Source organism: Podarcis melisellensis (genome assembly GCF_964234715.1).
Source record: "Podarcis melisellensis genome assembly, chromosome: 1".
Classification (NCBI taxonomy): Eukaryota; Metazoa; Chordata; class Lepidosauria; order Squamata; family Lacertidae; genus Podarcis; species Podarcis melisellensis.
In genome coordinates, this window is record NC_138528.1 from 42,891,721 (window position 1) to 42,909,726 (window position 18,006).

Here is an 18,006-nt window from a genome sequence, read left to right on the forward strand (position 1 = left end):
TACGGAGAAAGGATAATGAAAAGGGTGAGATATATATTTAATAACTAACTAACCAACTAGTAAGTATTTTGGACCACGGAAAAACCACACAGTCGTACCTTGGTTCTCGAATGGCTTAGTTGTCGAACAAATCTACTCCCGAACGCTGTAAACTTGGAACGTTTGTGAACGTTTTTCGGAAGCCAAATGTCCGACGCGGCTTCTGCTTGAGTGCAGGAAGCTCCTGCAGCCAACTGGAAGCCACGCCTTGGTTTTCGAACGGTTTGAGGAGTCAAATGGACTCCCGGAACAGATTAAGTTCATGAACAAAGGTACCACTGTATATGGGAGCAATAGCATGGTTCCTTACTTATCAGATCATTGTCCAGGAGGGAGGAGGTAGTGGTAACTGGGTGTTAAGCAACAACCACACCTTTGAACTGGGCCATAAGGCTCCTGAATCTGATTATTGGAATGGCATGCAACCAAGTCATTCCCACTACAGTGGTACCTCGGGTTACATACACTTAAGGTTACCGACTCCGCTAACCCAGAAATAGTACCTCGGGTTAAGAACTTTGCTTCAGGATGAGAGAGGAAATCGTGCTCTGGCAGCACGGCAGCAGCAGCAGCAGGAGGCCCCATTAGCTAAAGTGGTACCTCAGGTTAAGAACAGTTTCAGGTTAAGAACAGACCTCCGGAACGAATTAAGTACTTAACCAGAGGTACCATTGTACTACTGCTAGTAACATATAATCTGACCGTTAGCTTCAGCCTCTTCTGCCACAAAGGAACGGAGAGCCAGTTCTCTACAACTGAGGCTCTATATAAAACCTACAATATGTCTTTTGTATTCATTGTAATGATTTTAATATATTAACAGCATTAAGCACATGATGCTGTGCAATGAATGGAGGGTTCTCATTTGGAAAACATTTCACACGCCTCTGCAATCTTTGTGAGCCAATGACGGATACATATGAAAAATCAATTTGTGTTTTAATCCATAACTTTCCCCTCCCCATCTCCATGGTATGTGATCTGGAGAATAGTGCTGGATACCACAGTGGCTCCAGTTAAGAAAGAACCTTGTCAAGGAAGGCAAGGATAGTTAACGACAAATGTGTGCGCTGTGCACAAATGGACAACCTTCTAGTTTTCTGTTTGATGAGTTGTTCTCTATAATCTGCTGGTGCTCCTGAGAAGTCAGAACAACAACTGAAGACAGCAACCAGTCAGGTTTTCCAGAGGCATTGGTTGATGAAACCCAGGAACAGTTCCACCCAAAGTTACATGTGGTTTCTGTTACAAGAAATGAGAGCGTAATTAGTCAAGATTATTATTACAACGAACAGTGATGACAGTGATTTAAACGAACGAGTCACTGTACTTTTTAACCATAAAACTTTTTAACCATTAAGCAGAAGACAATCTTTGCCCCAGTTTATTTCTCAATATATGTATTAAAGCAACCAAGGAGATGGAGCTGCAACGTTGTTTTGGAGTTGCAGTCCACAGTTAATCAATTTAGTTGAGAAAGGGAAGAGAACAGCATTGCTAAAATATAAACACAGGGATTTCTGTGCACTCATCCTTTCTGAAAGGATGCACCTCAGTTGTTAATTCTAAAGCTAACAATAGATACAACGTTTTTAGGGCGGTGGGACTGCTCTGGAAGCATCCTCACTGTGTTCAGTCCTAAACATGCCTTTTGTCGCTACTGTCAAGTGCAGGGGTGAGAATTGGTTTCGCAAGTTTGGAGAAGCAGCTGCCTGTCCATGGTGCTGACCAACTACTTCCCCCGTTCCATTGCGTCCCCTCAAAACTTCCTCCCAATCCACAGAATGCAATTGGTCGTCACAATAACAACCTTTTAGGAAACTAACAATGCTGCAAATGGACAGATAATTGCATGAATGTGCAATTCTTAGCATTTCTTTTCTTCTTTAAAAAAAATTGTACAATTTCCATAAAGCATAATGGAGGTCAGAATTGACAGCTAAGCCAGTACAGTGGTAGCTCGGGTTACAGACGCTTCAGGTTACAAACTCCGCTAACCCAGAAATAGTACCTCGGGTTAAGAACTTTGCTTCAGGATGAGAACAGAAATTGCACGGTGGCGGCGTGGTAGCAGCAAGAGGCTCCATTAGCTAAAGTGGTACCTCAGGTTAAGAACAGTTTCAGGTTAAGAACGGACCTCCAAAACAGATTAAGTTCTTAACCCGAGGTACCACTGTATTCAATTGGTTAGCATGCACACCCTGTCATTTTGCTTGTGGAAGTGAGAGGAAAACAAGCTCATCCTGCAGCAGAGAGACAGATCAAAAATTCTGTTTGTATGTTATCTCTCTCCACCTTTAAAATTGTAAGTCGAACATTCAGGTGATCCTGGCACCAGAACACAAATAACACACATTCTTAAAGCCTTTTGTAATGCAAAGGTTGATGAGCATCAACTTAACACTCCATGACTTCTGCCGCCCAGGACAGTTCACAACAGAAAAATACAAAATGAGAACTGTGGCCACATTTGAATAAAAAACAAACAAAACACAACTGAGTTAGTCCATAAGAGGGAAAAAATACTTTTTAAAAATCCACAACTGGGCCACATTTTTATCTGGAGAAACCAAAATGTCACAAAGCAGTGTGTAAACTTCCGCGTTCCCTATAACTCTTCATAATGCTACACAAAGCAGGGGCTGACGGGATAACAAAAATATCCCCCACCAATACAAAAATTAGTCTGAACACTGAAAACTGCATTAGTCTCTACTAGGTTGAGTTACACATAACAGCTACATTGGAGTTCAGAAAGATTTAAGTTTTAAATCAGAAGTCTTTTAAACTTCAATCTACACTAGAAGCATTTCCTAGTTAAAACGTAGCTTTGCAAAGCATAGCAAAGCAGTAATCCTAAATGCAGCAAAGTTTAAAATTGCTTATCTGGAAGTTATGGCTATGACGCAAGTGTCCAGAGGCTGGTTATTATTTTGTTTTTGTTTTTTTACTAAGAGAAGGTTTTTAAAAATGTTGTTCAAAGGGTACTCTCAATGGTGTGTTTTACTATATTACACATGGCATAGGACTATTAGTCACTTTCGGAGCAGGTCTACAAATAATCCGCATTACTGAAGCACAGTTAGCCCCAGGCAAAAACCACTCAGCCACATCAGAACTTACACAGTTCCCATTATTTTTATAACTGGATAGCTCTCAGTTGCTTAAAACACACAAATTACCATTCTTTCTGCATATTTTCCGTCATACCCAGATTGTAGCATGAAAGGGAAATGCATTTACTAACTTATAAACTTTGGAGAGGGGAGTGGAGCTTGAGGGGGGGTTACTTTTATTTGCAAATAAATCAATCATATCCTCCCCTTCATATCTGTGATTTTGCCCCAGTGAGATGCTGGCATTAAATAAACCATACCAGGGGTGCCCAAACTTTTTTCAAAGAGGGCCAGATTTGATGAAGTGAACATGCGTGAGGGGCCGACCAAAGTTGTTAAGCCTTTTTTAGGATTGAGCTTTTGTTTTTACAATTTTACCCCAGGACATATACTGCCATGGGGGTGGGGGCCAGATTACATCAATCGGCAGACCAGATTGGGCCCCCAAAATGGACTTTGGACATGCCTGCCATATCCCGTCTAATGAATTCACATTGTATCTTAGATGAGGAATGCATGCCATTCAGACCCTGGCTTGAAGAAACGAACATAATTTACTAATTCCTAATTAAAAGACTACAGTCTGCTAATGCATAGCATGCTTCTTCCATTCAAGTAAATGATTTCTGGAGGACCAATGGGTGAGTAAGAAAGGCTTTTCTAAAGCCACATGATTGAATTCATCTGATTATTTGTAGGAGTAAGGGAATGGTTTAGGCAGAATACAGAGAAAGTATAAGCTACAGGGAAATTACTGCAAGATTACTCTCATTCAGTTGTATTTTACACTCTCAATGTCCGGTTCATTTACTGCTCACACTATATGAATGCCATTGGGACAAAAGACTAAGCTGTGAAAATGCATCACTACCTAGGATGAGGAATTGAGTACATTAAACAGAACATGCTGTTCTACTAGTCTTTCAGGTTTGTATCAAGGATGTCTTCCTTAATTATCATATGGAGTCTGATGCCACAATTGATGGTGGCAGGGGAAACCCAGCCAGATGGGTGGGGTATTAATAATAATAATAATAATAATAATAATAATAATAATAATAATAACTGATGCAGGTGGCTGGAAGTGGATACTGGACACAATAATGGAGAATAGGTCTATTAAGTATCTAAATACTAAGTCCTCTACATTCAGAGAATATGTGTTTGACGTCCATCATTTGCTGAGAAGGAAATAACAGGGGGAATCTGTTACTACCATTGGTAACATGCTCGGGGAAGCTTCTGAAGACCAAGATGGGAAGAATACCTGGGTGGGAGGACTGATCAGGAGAAACCATCCCACTGCTACTTGGAGACAGCCTAGGAGGCGTATAGAAGAAAGGGGGAAATTTCTCATCAGGTCTCGTAGAAGCAGAAACAACTACAAAAGAGAGGGGGGGGAGTGCATAAGTAAAATGAAAATACCCCAAGATGTAATTGTTTATACAGATGACTCCCGCCCCCCAATATAAACTCTTGGAGTTGCTGCTAGAAAGCTCCTTTATAACAGGTTGAGCCAATGGTCCATCAAGCTCAGTACTGACTAGTTTTCCAGAGTTTCAGACAAGAGTCCTTTCCCAGCTTTATGAGAGATTGAACACGGGAGCTTCTACATAAAAAGTATGTGCTTTCTTGCCCACCTACCCCCCCACCCCTTCCCAATGCTGTCTAATTAAAATAAAATAACGCTGCCCGATTAAAATGTAAATACAGTAAACATCTGACAATGATTTACACCGGCAAAAACAATTGTCCTTCATTGTCCCCATGATTTGCTAATTGGATTATCCAATCATTTTGAATAATGACTTGGCCTGCATACCATGCTAATTTAGAGTGCCAGCACCTACAAACATATTGTGTAGAAGTGCCCTAAAGTTTTGAAGTAGGTAAAGATTCTCTGGCAGGCCTACTGCAGTTCTTTACTACCCTTGGCAGCAAAAGGATGCTGCACTGCTTACAATGATGCAAGCTTCTGTAATGTCTTCTCAACTAATGGACTTGTAAGAGACTGGGATCCTTGAAGTGTAATCCATTTACATTATTTATCTCTGCCACCCAACAATGTTTTTTTCCTTGCGTGTACACTAACAAAGAAACTTTCATGAGTCAAGAACCTAAGATTCTCACTACCAGATTCACTACAGTGCTACTTCGGGCTACATACGCTTCAGGTTACAGATTCCGCTAACCCAGAAATAGTACTTCAGGTTAAGAACTTTGCTTCAGGATGAGAACAGAAATCGTGCTCTGGTGGTGCGGCGGCAGCAGGAGGCCCCATTAGCTAAAGTGGTTCTTCAGGTTAAGAACAGTTTCAGGTTAAGAACGGACCTCCAGAACGAATTAAGTTCTTAGCCCAAGGTACCACTGTACTTGTAAATATGAAATCTTACTACAGCAACAATGCATATGCCCTCTGGGGCAGGGATCACATCTGTTTTCACTATATCTCACGCTGTGGATGATAATTGGAGGTTAAGCAGAAGTCACTGTGAACATTTCCAGAGTCATACAAAACCACCTGGGTTGTTGATTCATTGTGCTTGCAAAAAGATTTGGAATGCTCAAGTGAAATGCTGCTAATAATCTCCCTTTAGGAAAGCCAGCAATCAGGGCAGTCCTCCCCAACCTGGTTGCATCCAGATGTTTTGGATTCCCATCAGCCTTGCTAGCTGGGCCAATACTGTAGAAACTCTAGTCCAAAACATCTGGAGGGCACCAGGTTGGTGAAGGGTGCACTTTATAGAAAATTTTGCAATGGTGAGAGGAGATAGGACAAGGTAGGCTAGACCTCTGAAGTCCCTAAACTTGTCTGGTTTTGAGAAGTGCCTTTCAGAGCAATATCTTGCCCAATGCTTTCAACATGGCTTCTCAAGACCTGACGTTCAAGGTCCTGTAGAGCCCCTTTGCAAAATGCCTTGCAAGGTAGTGCTTCGCAAGGCAGTTCTCAAGACCTGACAATCTGCTGATTGTTGGGTCTTGCTAAGTCTTTTTCAATGTGCATTGCATGATAGCATGTTGAAAGGGGCTTTACAAGACCTGAACATCAGCTGATTGTTGGGTCCTGAGAATGCCTTTGTGAAGCAGTATCTGGCAAAGCATTCAGCCCCCAGGGGGTAGGGGGAAGAACATCTGGCCCATGAGCCAGATTCAGTTCCCCAGCCCAGCCCTAAAGATTAACAAGACATTGCTCCTACATTTTGAATACCCTGTTTTCGCTGGTCTCCTTAGTGAAATCAATGAACAACTGAGGTCTTCCATTTAACCAGTATTGAGTTCCAAAAGCCATCAAACTACAGATGCTCCACCTTTAACCCACCAGAACTCCTTACCTAGAAGTTTAAGTTCTGATTCTATCTGTTACTCTTCTGGTTCCTCCCTGTCTCTGCCCCAGACCTAAGATTCCTCCATGCACTGTCCTAGCTCCACCTAAACTGCCAATATAGACTGCTATTCTTCTCTGCAAAAAACCCAAAGGTGTCTTGCTGAGGCCTCCCATCTCTTCAATTCAAGAATGCTGTTAAATTTGAGATATGCCAGATGGCTAACATCTAGCATCTTTGACAATTCTTATACCTAGAAAAGGATTAAAACCATACCAACAACAAAGTCATAATGACCGCTCCCCACTTAAAACGGGGGGCACCCTTTGCGTGGATGCATGCAGCCCCTAGATCTGGATCGGCTCCAACAGCATAGGCTTGGCTTTGCCTTCCCTCAGGTGGGATACCTGGAGGTCTCCACCTACCTCAGTCAGTTGTCCAATCCCACCTGGGGGAAGCGTTGCCAAGGAGACCAGGCCAGGTAGGGGAGGGATTACCTGCCCACACAAAGGAGGGAGGATCTTACCTGGGAATTCTCACTTGGCTCCAGAGCTTCTCCCACCCTACCCACCCTCAGTTAATGTCTTATTTTGCAGGTTAACTTTTCCTCACAGGTTTTGAAGGTTAACTTTTCTTCACAGGTATGCAGACGCTCCTACGTTAAGGTCGCTGTTAAAGGGCTGGAAAGGAATTTCCCTGCATTGGTAGGTTTCGCCTTTCCCGTAGCAAAACGTCACAACTTTGGCGGTATCAGGCCTTGGGCGGAATCCTTTTGTCCATCTTCCTCTTTGCGGCGGCGATACCAGGGTTCCCCGTTAAAGGGGTTTTCTGAAGGGAGGCTTTGACTGTACGCCGAAAGGTCGTCATTGCTCTCCCCTGCGGCGGCAGCGTTACGGGGGCGGCTATCTCTGCTTGAATATATATGTTCTCCAGAGCCGGCCCATTCCCCCCCCACACACACACTGGATAACCCTGATGCTCCCTAGGTCCCCGGCTGGGGACTGGGGAGGGAGAACGCCCAATGCCTGAGCCAAGGTCTACCCATATTTGAAATTTAATAAAGTTGTGGCCAATTTAATCCCATAGCACGTTGTCTTGAGTCGTTATTCCACGGACTGCGCGGGATCTGGGGACTCCGCCTGTCCACGCAATGAATTCCGGCTACATAAATATTCTAAAGTCCTAGGTGCCTGCTAATATCAGCCTTTGTCTCAGTACTAGCCACATCTAAGGCTCAAATAAATTCTTCATATTCCCAAGCAGAACCATCACTTATTGCGGTATACAGCAGGAACCTGAAGCTTTTCCACCCCTCTAATAAACAAAATGTATACAGTTGCAGGTTGAGCAACCACCTTCTCAAATACAATAAATAAATGTTGCTTCTGGGCCATATTTAACCTCATTATTTCTCTGTTTGGTTTTTTTGCACACTGGCCTTCATCCGAAGATCACAGTGGAGTTCGCAGCATAAAAATACAAAATGAGAACATAAAATACATAATAAAGCAAAAACAAACCAGTAACTCCCCTCCCACAAACACATTGAAGGCCATAGAATGTTAATCAGCCAAAGTCCTGGCTATAGAGAAAGGTTTTCACTTGGTACCTAAATATATGTTATGAAGGTGCCAGGTGAGCCTCCTTGAGGAGAACATTCTATAAACGAGGAGCCACTGCAGAAAAGGCTTCACTATGAATGGCTAAAGCTAAACAAGTTATTAAATGGAATCTATAAGAACGAACAATCTTAGCTGTTAATAGAGGAAGAACCAGGACATGATTACACAGGCTGAACAGCCCAATTTGGAGGGTGGAACAAGATGCCCCATGTCCGGGAAGAGCCTGAGAAGCATTAATGCAGGACCCCCTTCCTCCACTACAGAAAAAATTATCATGCTCAAAATGTGTCAGATTTATCTACCAAGTTCTTTGGGTGAAAGAAGGTGTATTTTTCACGAAACACAATGGATTTAATCAACTTAACTTTTTTCTTGTATCATTAAATAGTAGACAGATTTCTTTGCTTAAGTGGGTATTATAAAGCAACAGACAAAATGAAGGAAACTGAACTTCAAGAAATGTTTTTGACAGGTAATAAATATTAACAAGAAGTGCAGGTTTACATACCAGGACTATAATAACCACTGGGGAAAACAACATTAAGTGTAAACAGGCAGAAACTCAGTTTTACATGCAGTAAATATGGTGCATAGGTGTTAGTTACGGAAGATTTTATATAGGTTGTCAATGTACATTTTATTTTGTAAACTACTCATTTGTAGTATGAATGAATGCAAGGTTTACAAAAGCCTTTGGCTATATGTAATAAAGTTTATTACTTCTCCGGTATTGGGGAATTTATGAGCTTGTGGGAAACCCTTTTGCCCACATAAGTTCCTAAGGTTAAAGAACTGGTTTGGTAGAATGGGATGGGATGTCTGGAAAACGTTTGATCAACTTTTATCACCCAAAAACTGTCATAGGGTACAATTCTATGGTTCTTGGGGGGGTCGGGTCTCAGAGGCTGTAGGATCTAGCATATCTCCATCTCCTGACAGGCAAGTGGATTGTATAGCAACTTGTCTGCCCAGAACAACCATTGTAGGCAACATGAGACATCATCCAATCTGCCAGAGAGTGCACAGGAGGAATCAGTGATCATGGTAAATGTGGAGACCAGTGGAATTGGAAAATGTGACAATGACCAGCTCCCCTACAAGGTCCTTCTTCCAGAGCAGAAGACATGATTTTGACAGATTCTACACAGATTCAGAAGATTAACTCCTGGGGCAACCCCTGTCACCCCTCACTGTAGCAGCCAAGAGCTGTAAAACAAGGCAACAGCCTTGTAGGGGTATAGATGGCTCCATTTCAGCCACTGCTCTGCCCAGGGTTCTGGTCTTGTCTTGCTTCTGACTCACCTGAACATGACTCAACCACATCTGCTGCTGCACTACTAAGCCTGTTCCCTGGGGAAAAAAAGAGAAGGCCTGGGATGTGTCTGTCAAGGTTGATTAGGAGGTTGAAATCCAGACCTCTAAATTTGTCTGGCCAGCGTTGAAGATGGACTACTGGACTAGGTAGAACTTTAGTAGTTCTTATGCAGCACATCAAAGTCTCAGGACTCACAGAGTGGCCCATTGAATTAATTACAAGAGTGAGAACAACCTTTGGAACAGACTAGATTAAGAGGAAGACTTCTTTGTACTTGAGGAAAGAACACTTAATTGCCATAACTTGGTTTTCAGAACTTGAAGTGACAGCAATAAAGAGAAGTGCTTTACGTTAATAGCTTTTTATTGACAGGTACCTACATGTTCTTCATTGAGAAAAGATGACCTCAGACATCTCCCAAGACATAGTTCAGGGAAAGTTAATGGAACTATTCCACCAAACACTGTCTTGAGTTCTCCATCTAAAAAAATGAATTAAGTAAGAAGAACTTTAAAAAATGTTTAGCAGCTAAGCTATCAACATTGCATCCCTTCAGGCTAGCTGTTTATTACAGATCTCTTTCACTTTCATAGTAAAAGGGAGTTTGCTTATACACTGTGATGAGTTAATCTCAGTGATAACTCAATTTATACGCCCTCAGATGCCTCTTTGCAAATTCCAGAAATCTGCACATGTGGATTTGGACAGGCAGAGACAGAGTGGTAGTTAATACAAGAGGCATATGCAATTTAAGCAACAGAATAAAGATGAAAGAAAGCATAAAATAGCATAGTACAGCTATACTAGGCATACACAGCTTGTCATTCACAAACAAACAAACAAACAAAACAAACCATTAACCACAACTACATATGCAAGCTCTTTTTCCTAAACGAAGCAAGCAATTTGTCGAAGAACAAGTACAAATTTATCCTAAAATGTTGTAGTTTCGAATTACTTTCCAAAGTCGAAGGAATGCACTAGGAGTCCTCCATTATATCCCATTCATTGGGATCTAAACAACATTTTTAGTACATAGTACATGGATGTGGTTACCAGCTCATTGTGTAGCAAAGGCAAAAAATAATAATGAGAAAGCGTTTCTTCATGTTTAGAAAGTTCACATTTACTGACTACTACTATAATGGAAATTTTAACCTGTTTCACTACTAAATCTGAACAAAGATTGTGGCTGTGAGCTTGTAGTTTGATATCTTTGTCAGTGGAATGAAAATTTAATGCAAATAAGATTTTTGGAACTTAAAGAAATCCCTGAGACTACATGTCTGCCTAAGACATTAGAGCAGAAACAGACATTTGATTTTGATGGTGCAGCAACATAAGACACCTATCAGCAACTGTAAAACAATTCCACTGTATCCAAAAGTAGCTGTGCTTGGTCAAGACACAACTTTCCATTGTTGATGATCCCCCATACCCACTGCAGTCCCCTCCTTAAAGGTACTCCTGAAGACAGAGGAAGAGTGTTCCTCAATTCTACAGCCTTCCTCTTTCCTCCATTACAATATTGGTATTTTTAAAATCCTATAGCAACGTGGCTTTATATCTACAAAGGAAAGAGGATCCCTTACAAAAGAAATAAACCCTTTTACTTTTAATGTTAAGCATTTGGTGGTGACAAAATACTTACTTTTTAAATGTTGTTTATTGCCTTTACTTATACGTCAACTTGTACAATTAAATGCAGCACAGCAAACCCCACCTCCTACTTTGCAGTAGGTGAAGTCAGGCAGGATTTCAAATACATTAGTTTTTCACAGAGATATTCCAAAATCATGCTTTCTTTGACCGGCCCTTCTATGATCTATGTATCTGACAGCTTGCTTCCTGCATCTTTCTCCCAAGAGAGATTACCAGAGAGCTGAACAGGGATTGTGTGTTCATCAGTCCTTCCTATCCTGTTTCCATAAAGTGTATCTACTTGCTGGAATAGACCGAAGACACATTCATTTCACCTCAGGTACTGAAAGGGTCGTTCTAGGCCCTAGAATCTCGGGCCAAAGAGGAAGAAGGATCTCCCAGGATTGTTGTTTTTTAACAGAAACAAAATCACAACTTGAGATGCTGCTGTTGCATTTGGGTCTTACTTGAAGGTTTCCCATAGGCATCTGGCTGGCTACTGTGAGAACAAAATGGCAGGCTAGATGGGCCTTTGGTCTGATCCAGACGGGCTCTTCTTATGCTGTCATGTTCTAGTGTTGCTTTCTGCCTGCAGCTATTAAAGACATTGAGTCTTGGCCCATGAAAAAACACCAACCCTAACATAACCCTGTAAAGAGAGACATATAGGAGAATGGACTTTGTACACCACACATTTCTGAAAGAGAATATGGTTGTTCTCCAAATACCGCAACACAACTGAAAGAGGTCAACAAGAAAGAAAAGGTTTACAAGGAAGCCAGAGAATTAGCTGTGCTGACTGGCTTTCTTCCACACCACATTTGAAAACATATCCTAGTATTCCCGTAAAGAGATAAAGAAGGGAGGGAAAGAGTTTGTTTCATTAGTAAGCTCATTGTACTTTGGTTTTCTGTTTATTTCACTAGCTGCTGATATCTCATGTGCTGAGTTATACAAGTTTTTGACTCAAACATTGGAACTTTTGCTGTCCTAAAATGGAATAACCCTGTGGGTTTTATGTCTCCAGATGTTCTCTTCCTGTCCTTTCTTCTTCCTTCCTTTCCCTGCTATCTTTTTTGTGTAATGGGCTACCACAGTTGTCCCCTGGTCCAGGAACAGAGAACCTTTTAAAGCCCAAGGCCCACAATCCTTTATGTGCAAACTTCTGGAGGACACATGCAGTGGTGGGTGCAGTCAGAAGCAGAAGTGAGTAGAGCAGAGGATCTGTATCTCACCTTTGTACAGAAAGCTACATTCCATCAGAAATATATCCATCCAGGCAAAACAAGAGGCATTATCACAATTCAAGGACTTGGTCAGGCAAGAGCACTTAATGAGGGTGTAGAACAGGACCAGGGGAGAGAGGCATGGCCTGTATGGGTGAGTCCCATGGACTGGACAGAGAGGCCAGGAAGGCTGCAGCTGGTCCATGAGCCTGTGAGAAATGCAGCCTGATATAACAAGCTTGTTTGGCTCTATTTAAATGTATGAAAGGGTTAAGACCATAGAGTAAGCTGTTGCTAGTCTTGACTAGGTCACGGTCCCTCATGCCCAGCGATGGGCAGTTCTTTTGTTTGCCTTCTTTCTTCCACCATGTGAACCCAACCTGAGAGGACATTTGGGCTTAACTGCTCCAAGCTCAGACCATGTGTTCAAAAACTTTTACCATACTTTGTAAACTAAGTTCTTCTACCCGGGGTTTTTATTTTTTGGCTGCTATATGGAAATACACAAGAATTTGATCTTTGATGAGTTTGTAAGTAAACTTCTTTTAAAATTACCAAAGTGTTTGATCTATTCACTGCAAAAGGGGGTAGAAAGGGAAAGTTGCTGTAAGTGACTTACCGTGGGATATTCAAAAGCCCAAATACCCACAATTCACTTTGTTGCAGGTATGTTTTTGTGTTTTAAAACCTCTGCTCTCTCTTACCGGAAAGTATTCTGCCAGAGTTTGCATCTAGGGATCTATCCACATTCACTTATAGTAATATATACCAAACCACAGAGCCAATACTTCCCCACCCATGTCCTAATCTAATACCACAAAATAAAAATAAACATACAAACAATCCCATCCTGCCAAATTGAGGAGAAAACTTAACAATTCACATAACTTCATCCTGCATGATTATAGCTCTAAATAGCTATGGAAGTTGAAGTTTCCTCTTGCTGGAATAAACTGATTATATGTGCACAAGCACTGTACACTCGCTAATCACTACTATGGGCAAGGTCAAGTCTTTGATGTCAGCATTGAGCATTAGAGACACTGGACGTCCAGTACAGCTGTGATTCTGAGCCTCCCCCTCTTCCCTGATTGTAGTGGGTGGGGGGAGTCTCTATTGTGCTCAGCTTTCCAATTGCCAGCAGATTAGACAATCACCATGACAACTGCAGTGGCCAAATTTGTGAAAATACATATATCCAAGGATTCCTTCTGAGACCAGTTTTGACAAAGCTGTTGCTGGTCTGTAACTGGCTAGTAAAATTTAGTATTGTGTCTGTAAACAGAAAGACAACCAAAAAACCCCTCAAGCAAAACTGTCATGTGTCTGCACGCACAAACACACACACACACACACACACTTTAATGTCTCTCCACTTTAACTATTCTATAAAGACAATTAAAATCTTGGGATCTGCCTGTGGATGTTACTGATAATGTCTATCACATGCCTGACAGACGAGTCGACCATTTCCCCTCCCCCCTCTTCTTCATGAGGGAAGCCCTTGTTCTTCCTGCCTTTCCTGGAGCCAGAGCATTTTATGACTGAAAATACATTTCTCTTCCTTCAGGAAGAATTTTTTCAATATGAGGTAGACTCTAAATTTATCCAAAAACTACTTGTTTGCTCTTTTCCTAAACACACACACAATCAATCAGAATGTCAGTTGAATGCTTGCTCCTTAGGGTGTTTAGCAAGTTCCTTTTGCAGTGTGGGGTGAAGAAAAAGACTGACAGGTCCAGTGGCTTGCGTTCCACCCTCCTTAACACTACATTTATCCAAAGGCTTGAAACCTAGCTTTTCCCCTGATCTTGGAATCATTTGTTTGACCCTGCAGTACAGTCATGTTGAAATCCTCAGAGTGATCATAGCATATATCGTATTTTTCGCCCTATATTTCGCCCGTATTTTCATCCAAAAATGAAGGGGAAATCTGTGTGCGTCCTATGGGGCGAATGCAGGCTTTCGCTGAAGCTTGGAGAGCGAGAGGGGTCGGTGTGCACCGACCCCTCTCGCTCTCCAGGCTTCAGGAAGATATCCGCAGCCTAGGGAGCCCTGCGGGAGTTCCTGCAGGGTTCCCTAGGCTGTGGATAGCAGCCTGCCGCCCGGAGCTCAGGGCGCTCTGAAGCAGAGCACCCCGCGCTTCGGGAAGATATCCTTTTCTCCTCTAAAAACTATGGTAGGTGCGTTTTTAAAAGCTGGGGGGGGGGGAATAATATCTTTCTTTATTCCCCCCCCCAAAAAAAATTAGGTGCATCCTATGGGCCGGTGCGTCCTATATGGCGAGAAATACGGTATATTCTTCTTGCTAAGTAATCATAAGCACTCCTGAACTTTGTGCCTCCCCATTGAAGAGCATGGGGAAATCAATGAACTTTTTGGGCAGAATTCAATGGAATTTGCAGCCATAATGGCCCTTTGCTTCCAGTCATACATATGCACACAAAGCAAAACAAACAAACAAACAAAAAAACCCACAGGAACAGTTTCTGAAAAATTCCTTCTACATCTTTACCAAAATCACATAAAAAATACAAACCTTGTAAGGAAGGAATAATTGGTAGGAATAATTCCCTGTCACTTACAAAAACATATATCAATGTTTTCAGGCATACTGTCGTTTTATTACAGTCAGTGACCAGTATCAGGATAAAATCACCAATTGCAAAATTTAAAATTTCAGAACAAACTGAAATAAATAAAATTACATATCTATAAAAAAGCAGTTCTAGCTGGCGTACTATCTGTCTCTCTGGTACTCATGAACCACTAATTGACTGTGATTTTATGTAAATTGTGTTATTTTTACTGTTGTTAGCCGCTCTGAGCCCAGCTTTGGCTGGGGAGGGCAGGATATAAATAAAAATTATTATTATTATTATTTATAGCAAAACTTTTGGAGGACCCAAGTTTTGTTCAGGCCACTCCAGAGGAAGCTGGATCACTTCAGACAAACTCCTGAAATCTCCCCAGATCAGCCAGATTTGGTTCAGGGTATAACTGAAGGAACTGCACGCCCCTAGAATTCCCTATTAACCAACTATTCCAAGCAAATGATCTGTTTATTGAGCATTCAGCCTGATTTGTTTGCCCAATGAGGTTTGGACATAGTCTTTATTCAGTACTCATACTGATTGTTTGCAGAGTAGTTATGTGACAATGAACATTCAATCTGATTTGTTTGTGTAGTAGTTGTACGTCTTTCCATTAACATTCACCCACCCCGTAGTTCTTAGTGCATTGCCCTGTCACCTTCATAGAATCACAGAATCCTAATCCCCCAAAGTCCTTTTTTAAAAAGTGGATTTGTTGAGCTCTTGGGTGAAAGAACCTGGTAATTCTCTTCAATTGTGGAAACTTACATTTATAGTGTGCTCTTGAATCTCTCCTGGAAATTGCTCACTGCCTGGAAGTGACTTTAGTCAGGAACAGCTTCAGGATTTGTGCAGCTCCAAGCTGTCTTCAGGTCCCCACAACAGACTGGCATATATTGGGCACCCATATATTTAAAAAACACTGCTTCCCCCCAAAGAATCCTGGGAAGTGTAGTTCACTCCTTGCAGAGCTACAACTCCCAGCATCCTTCATAAACTACAGTCCCCATGATTCTTTGGGGGAGGCAAGGTGCTTTGAATGTGTGACATATATGTAGCCTAGGTGCCCCCAGGAGCCCCCCTCCCATCTAATAGTGTGGTGAGAATACCTTAAGGATATGCCTGAAGTCTTATTCTAACACTGCTAATAATCATAATCATAATCATAATCATAATTTGTTATTTATAGCCCGCCCATCTGGCTGAGTTTCCCCAGCCACTCTGGGCGGCTCCCAAGAGAATATTAAAAACCCAATAAAACATCAAACATCAAAAACTTCCCTCAACAGGGCTGCTTTCAGATGTCTTCTAAAAGTCTGGTAGTTGTTGTTCTCTTTGACATCTGGTGGGATGGCGTTCCACAGGGCGGATGCCACTACTGAGAAGGCCCTCTGCCTGGTTCCCTGTAACTTGGCTTCCCTGGTTCCCTGTAACTTGGCAGTGAGGGAACCGCCAGAAGGCCCTCGGCGCTGGACCTCAGTGTCCAGGCTGAACAATGGGGGTGGAGACACTCCTTCAGGTATACTGGACCAAGGCCATTTAGGGTTTTAAAGGTCAGCACCAACACTTTGAATTGTGCTCAGAAACGTACTGGGAGCCAATGTAGGTCTTTCAGGAGCAGTGTTATATGGTCTCGGTGGCCATTCCCAGTCACCAGTCTAGCTGCCACATGCTGGATTAATGACCCATTAGATGACCCATTAAAAAGAGCAGTGGAGATGGGATGCTCGGATTCAGTCAGATGCTGGAGCTGGAAGGAACTAGGAAGAGGTGCACAATAATGGGTCCCTTTGATTCTGCATAACAACCCTCCAGCCATGTGAAAGAGCCCAAGGGTTAGGCTGACCTCCTTAGGGTGGTCATTCATAGTGAGTCAGCTCCACTGCATGAACTAGAGTGCCTGAATAAACTTGTAGCTCTCACATTGCTTTTATGCAATTAAAGCTCATGCACAAAGCCTCCATATTATCTCTAAATAAGTTTCCGTGAAGTCATTTTTTAATCCTTGCCTGGTGCTGGGCTGCTCTACTCCAGCAAGACCATCCAAGAACAATTATAGTGAGAAGTTCTTAAGATGCCACAAGCCTCACACAGGAGGGCTCTTTACTTTCTTCCAGTTCCTGAGCGAAACTGAGGATTGAGACAAAGCCGTATCAGTCCAAACTTTAGCATGCAAGCTGACACCAAGCAGAGCTACTGCACAACACCGTGGCTTCTGTCAAATCCCTTGTGGCATTTCCAGATAGAAAAGGGGTCATGCAGAGCCCCCTCTCCCTTTTCTGCGCCCCCTGAGCGGAGTGGAGAGGGCTCAGCAACTGTCCCGAGGACATCCTGATCTTTTAACCTCATTAGACCATTTCAATTTCTGTAGCATCTAAGGGGAATGTCATTAATGGTGTCAGAAAGAAAGCCTAGTTCATCTGCCTCAAAGAAACCATTCTAGTAATCCAGTTACTGAGGAAGAAGGAAGGAAGGAAGGACAGAAGGGATGGTTCCTATTTTCTCATTGCTCCACTAGCTGGGAGAGAGCTGGCACAAAGACACATGCCTAATGAGCGCCTCATTTCCTCAGCAGTGCCACTGGCGTTCAAAGTGAATCATTTGGGACAATTTAAAAAGCGCTTTTGAAATGAAAACTGAAGCTCATTTTCAGCCACCCTTCCCCAATAAATGGAAAGCAGCTTTGTTTCAAGGAAGGGGGTTATTTCATGGAATAATAGCAACAAGTTGGCATAGTGGCTAAGGGCATAACTGGTTGTTATAAGAGATACAGAACTGTTGTCATTCCTTGTATCTTATAACATCTAGTTTGGCCCTTCGTGCAGTATTAAACGCACCGTGTTTTGAACCTTTATTTCTGACCCAGGTCAGGATTATGAAAAATTAATTACCTTGTCATATGAACCACCAGTCCATTGTCTCAACCGGCTATTGTTACGTTCCTGAACTTCCAGTCAAATACTAAATACAGTGGAAGGTGAAACCAAACCACAAAACAAGAACATCCAAAATATATGATGCTATCTGAGCAGACAAACTGAGAGATAAAGGTCCTTAATGAGATATTCTATTTATTAGATCACCGTAGTAATTCAAAAGAGCTATGTTTGCCCCTGTGATGATCTGAGCT

At 42.2% G+C, this 18,006-nt stretch overlaps 1 protein-coding gene across 4 annotated transcripts in view; it reads right to left on the reverse strand.

Moving 5' to 3' along the window:
• The window catches only part of LTK (leukocyte receptor tyrosine kinase), a 118,308-nt gene that overhangs the window by 57,850 nt on the left and 42,452 nt on the right, over positions 1-18,006 (reverse strand). For 3 of the 4 annotated variants that reach the window (XM_081931669.1, XM_081931667.1, XM_081931666.1), the window contains exons 2-3: positions 4,423-4,536; positions 1,129-1,281 (exon numbers count right to left, since the gene is read on the reverse strand). In XM_081931669.1, coding sequence (XP_081787795.1) covers positions 1,129-1,281; positions 4,423-4,453 — 184 coding nt within the window. In that variant the 5' untranslated portion in view covers positions 4,454-4,536. The remainder of the gene's footprint in view (positions 1-1,128; positions 1,282-4,422; positions 4,537-18,006) is intronic. The other variant, XM_081931668.1, reaches the window with a different exon arrangement.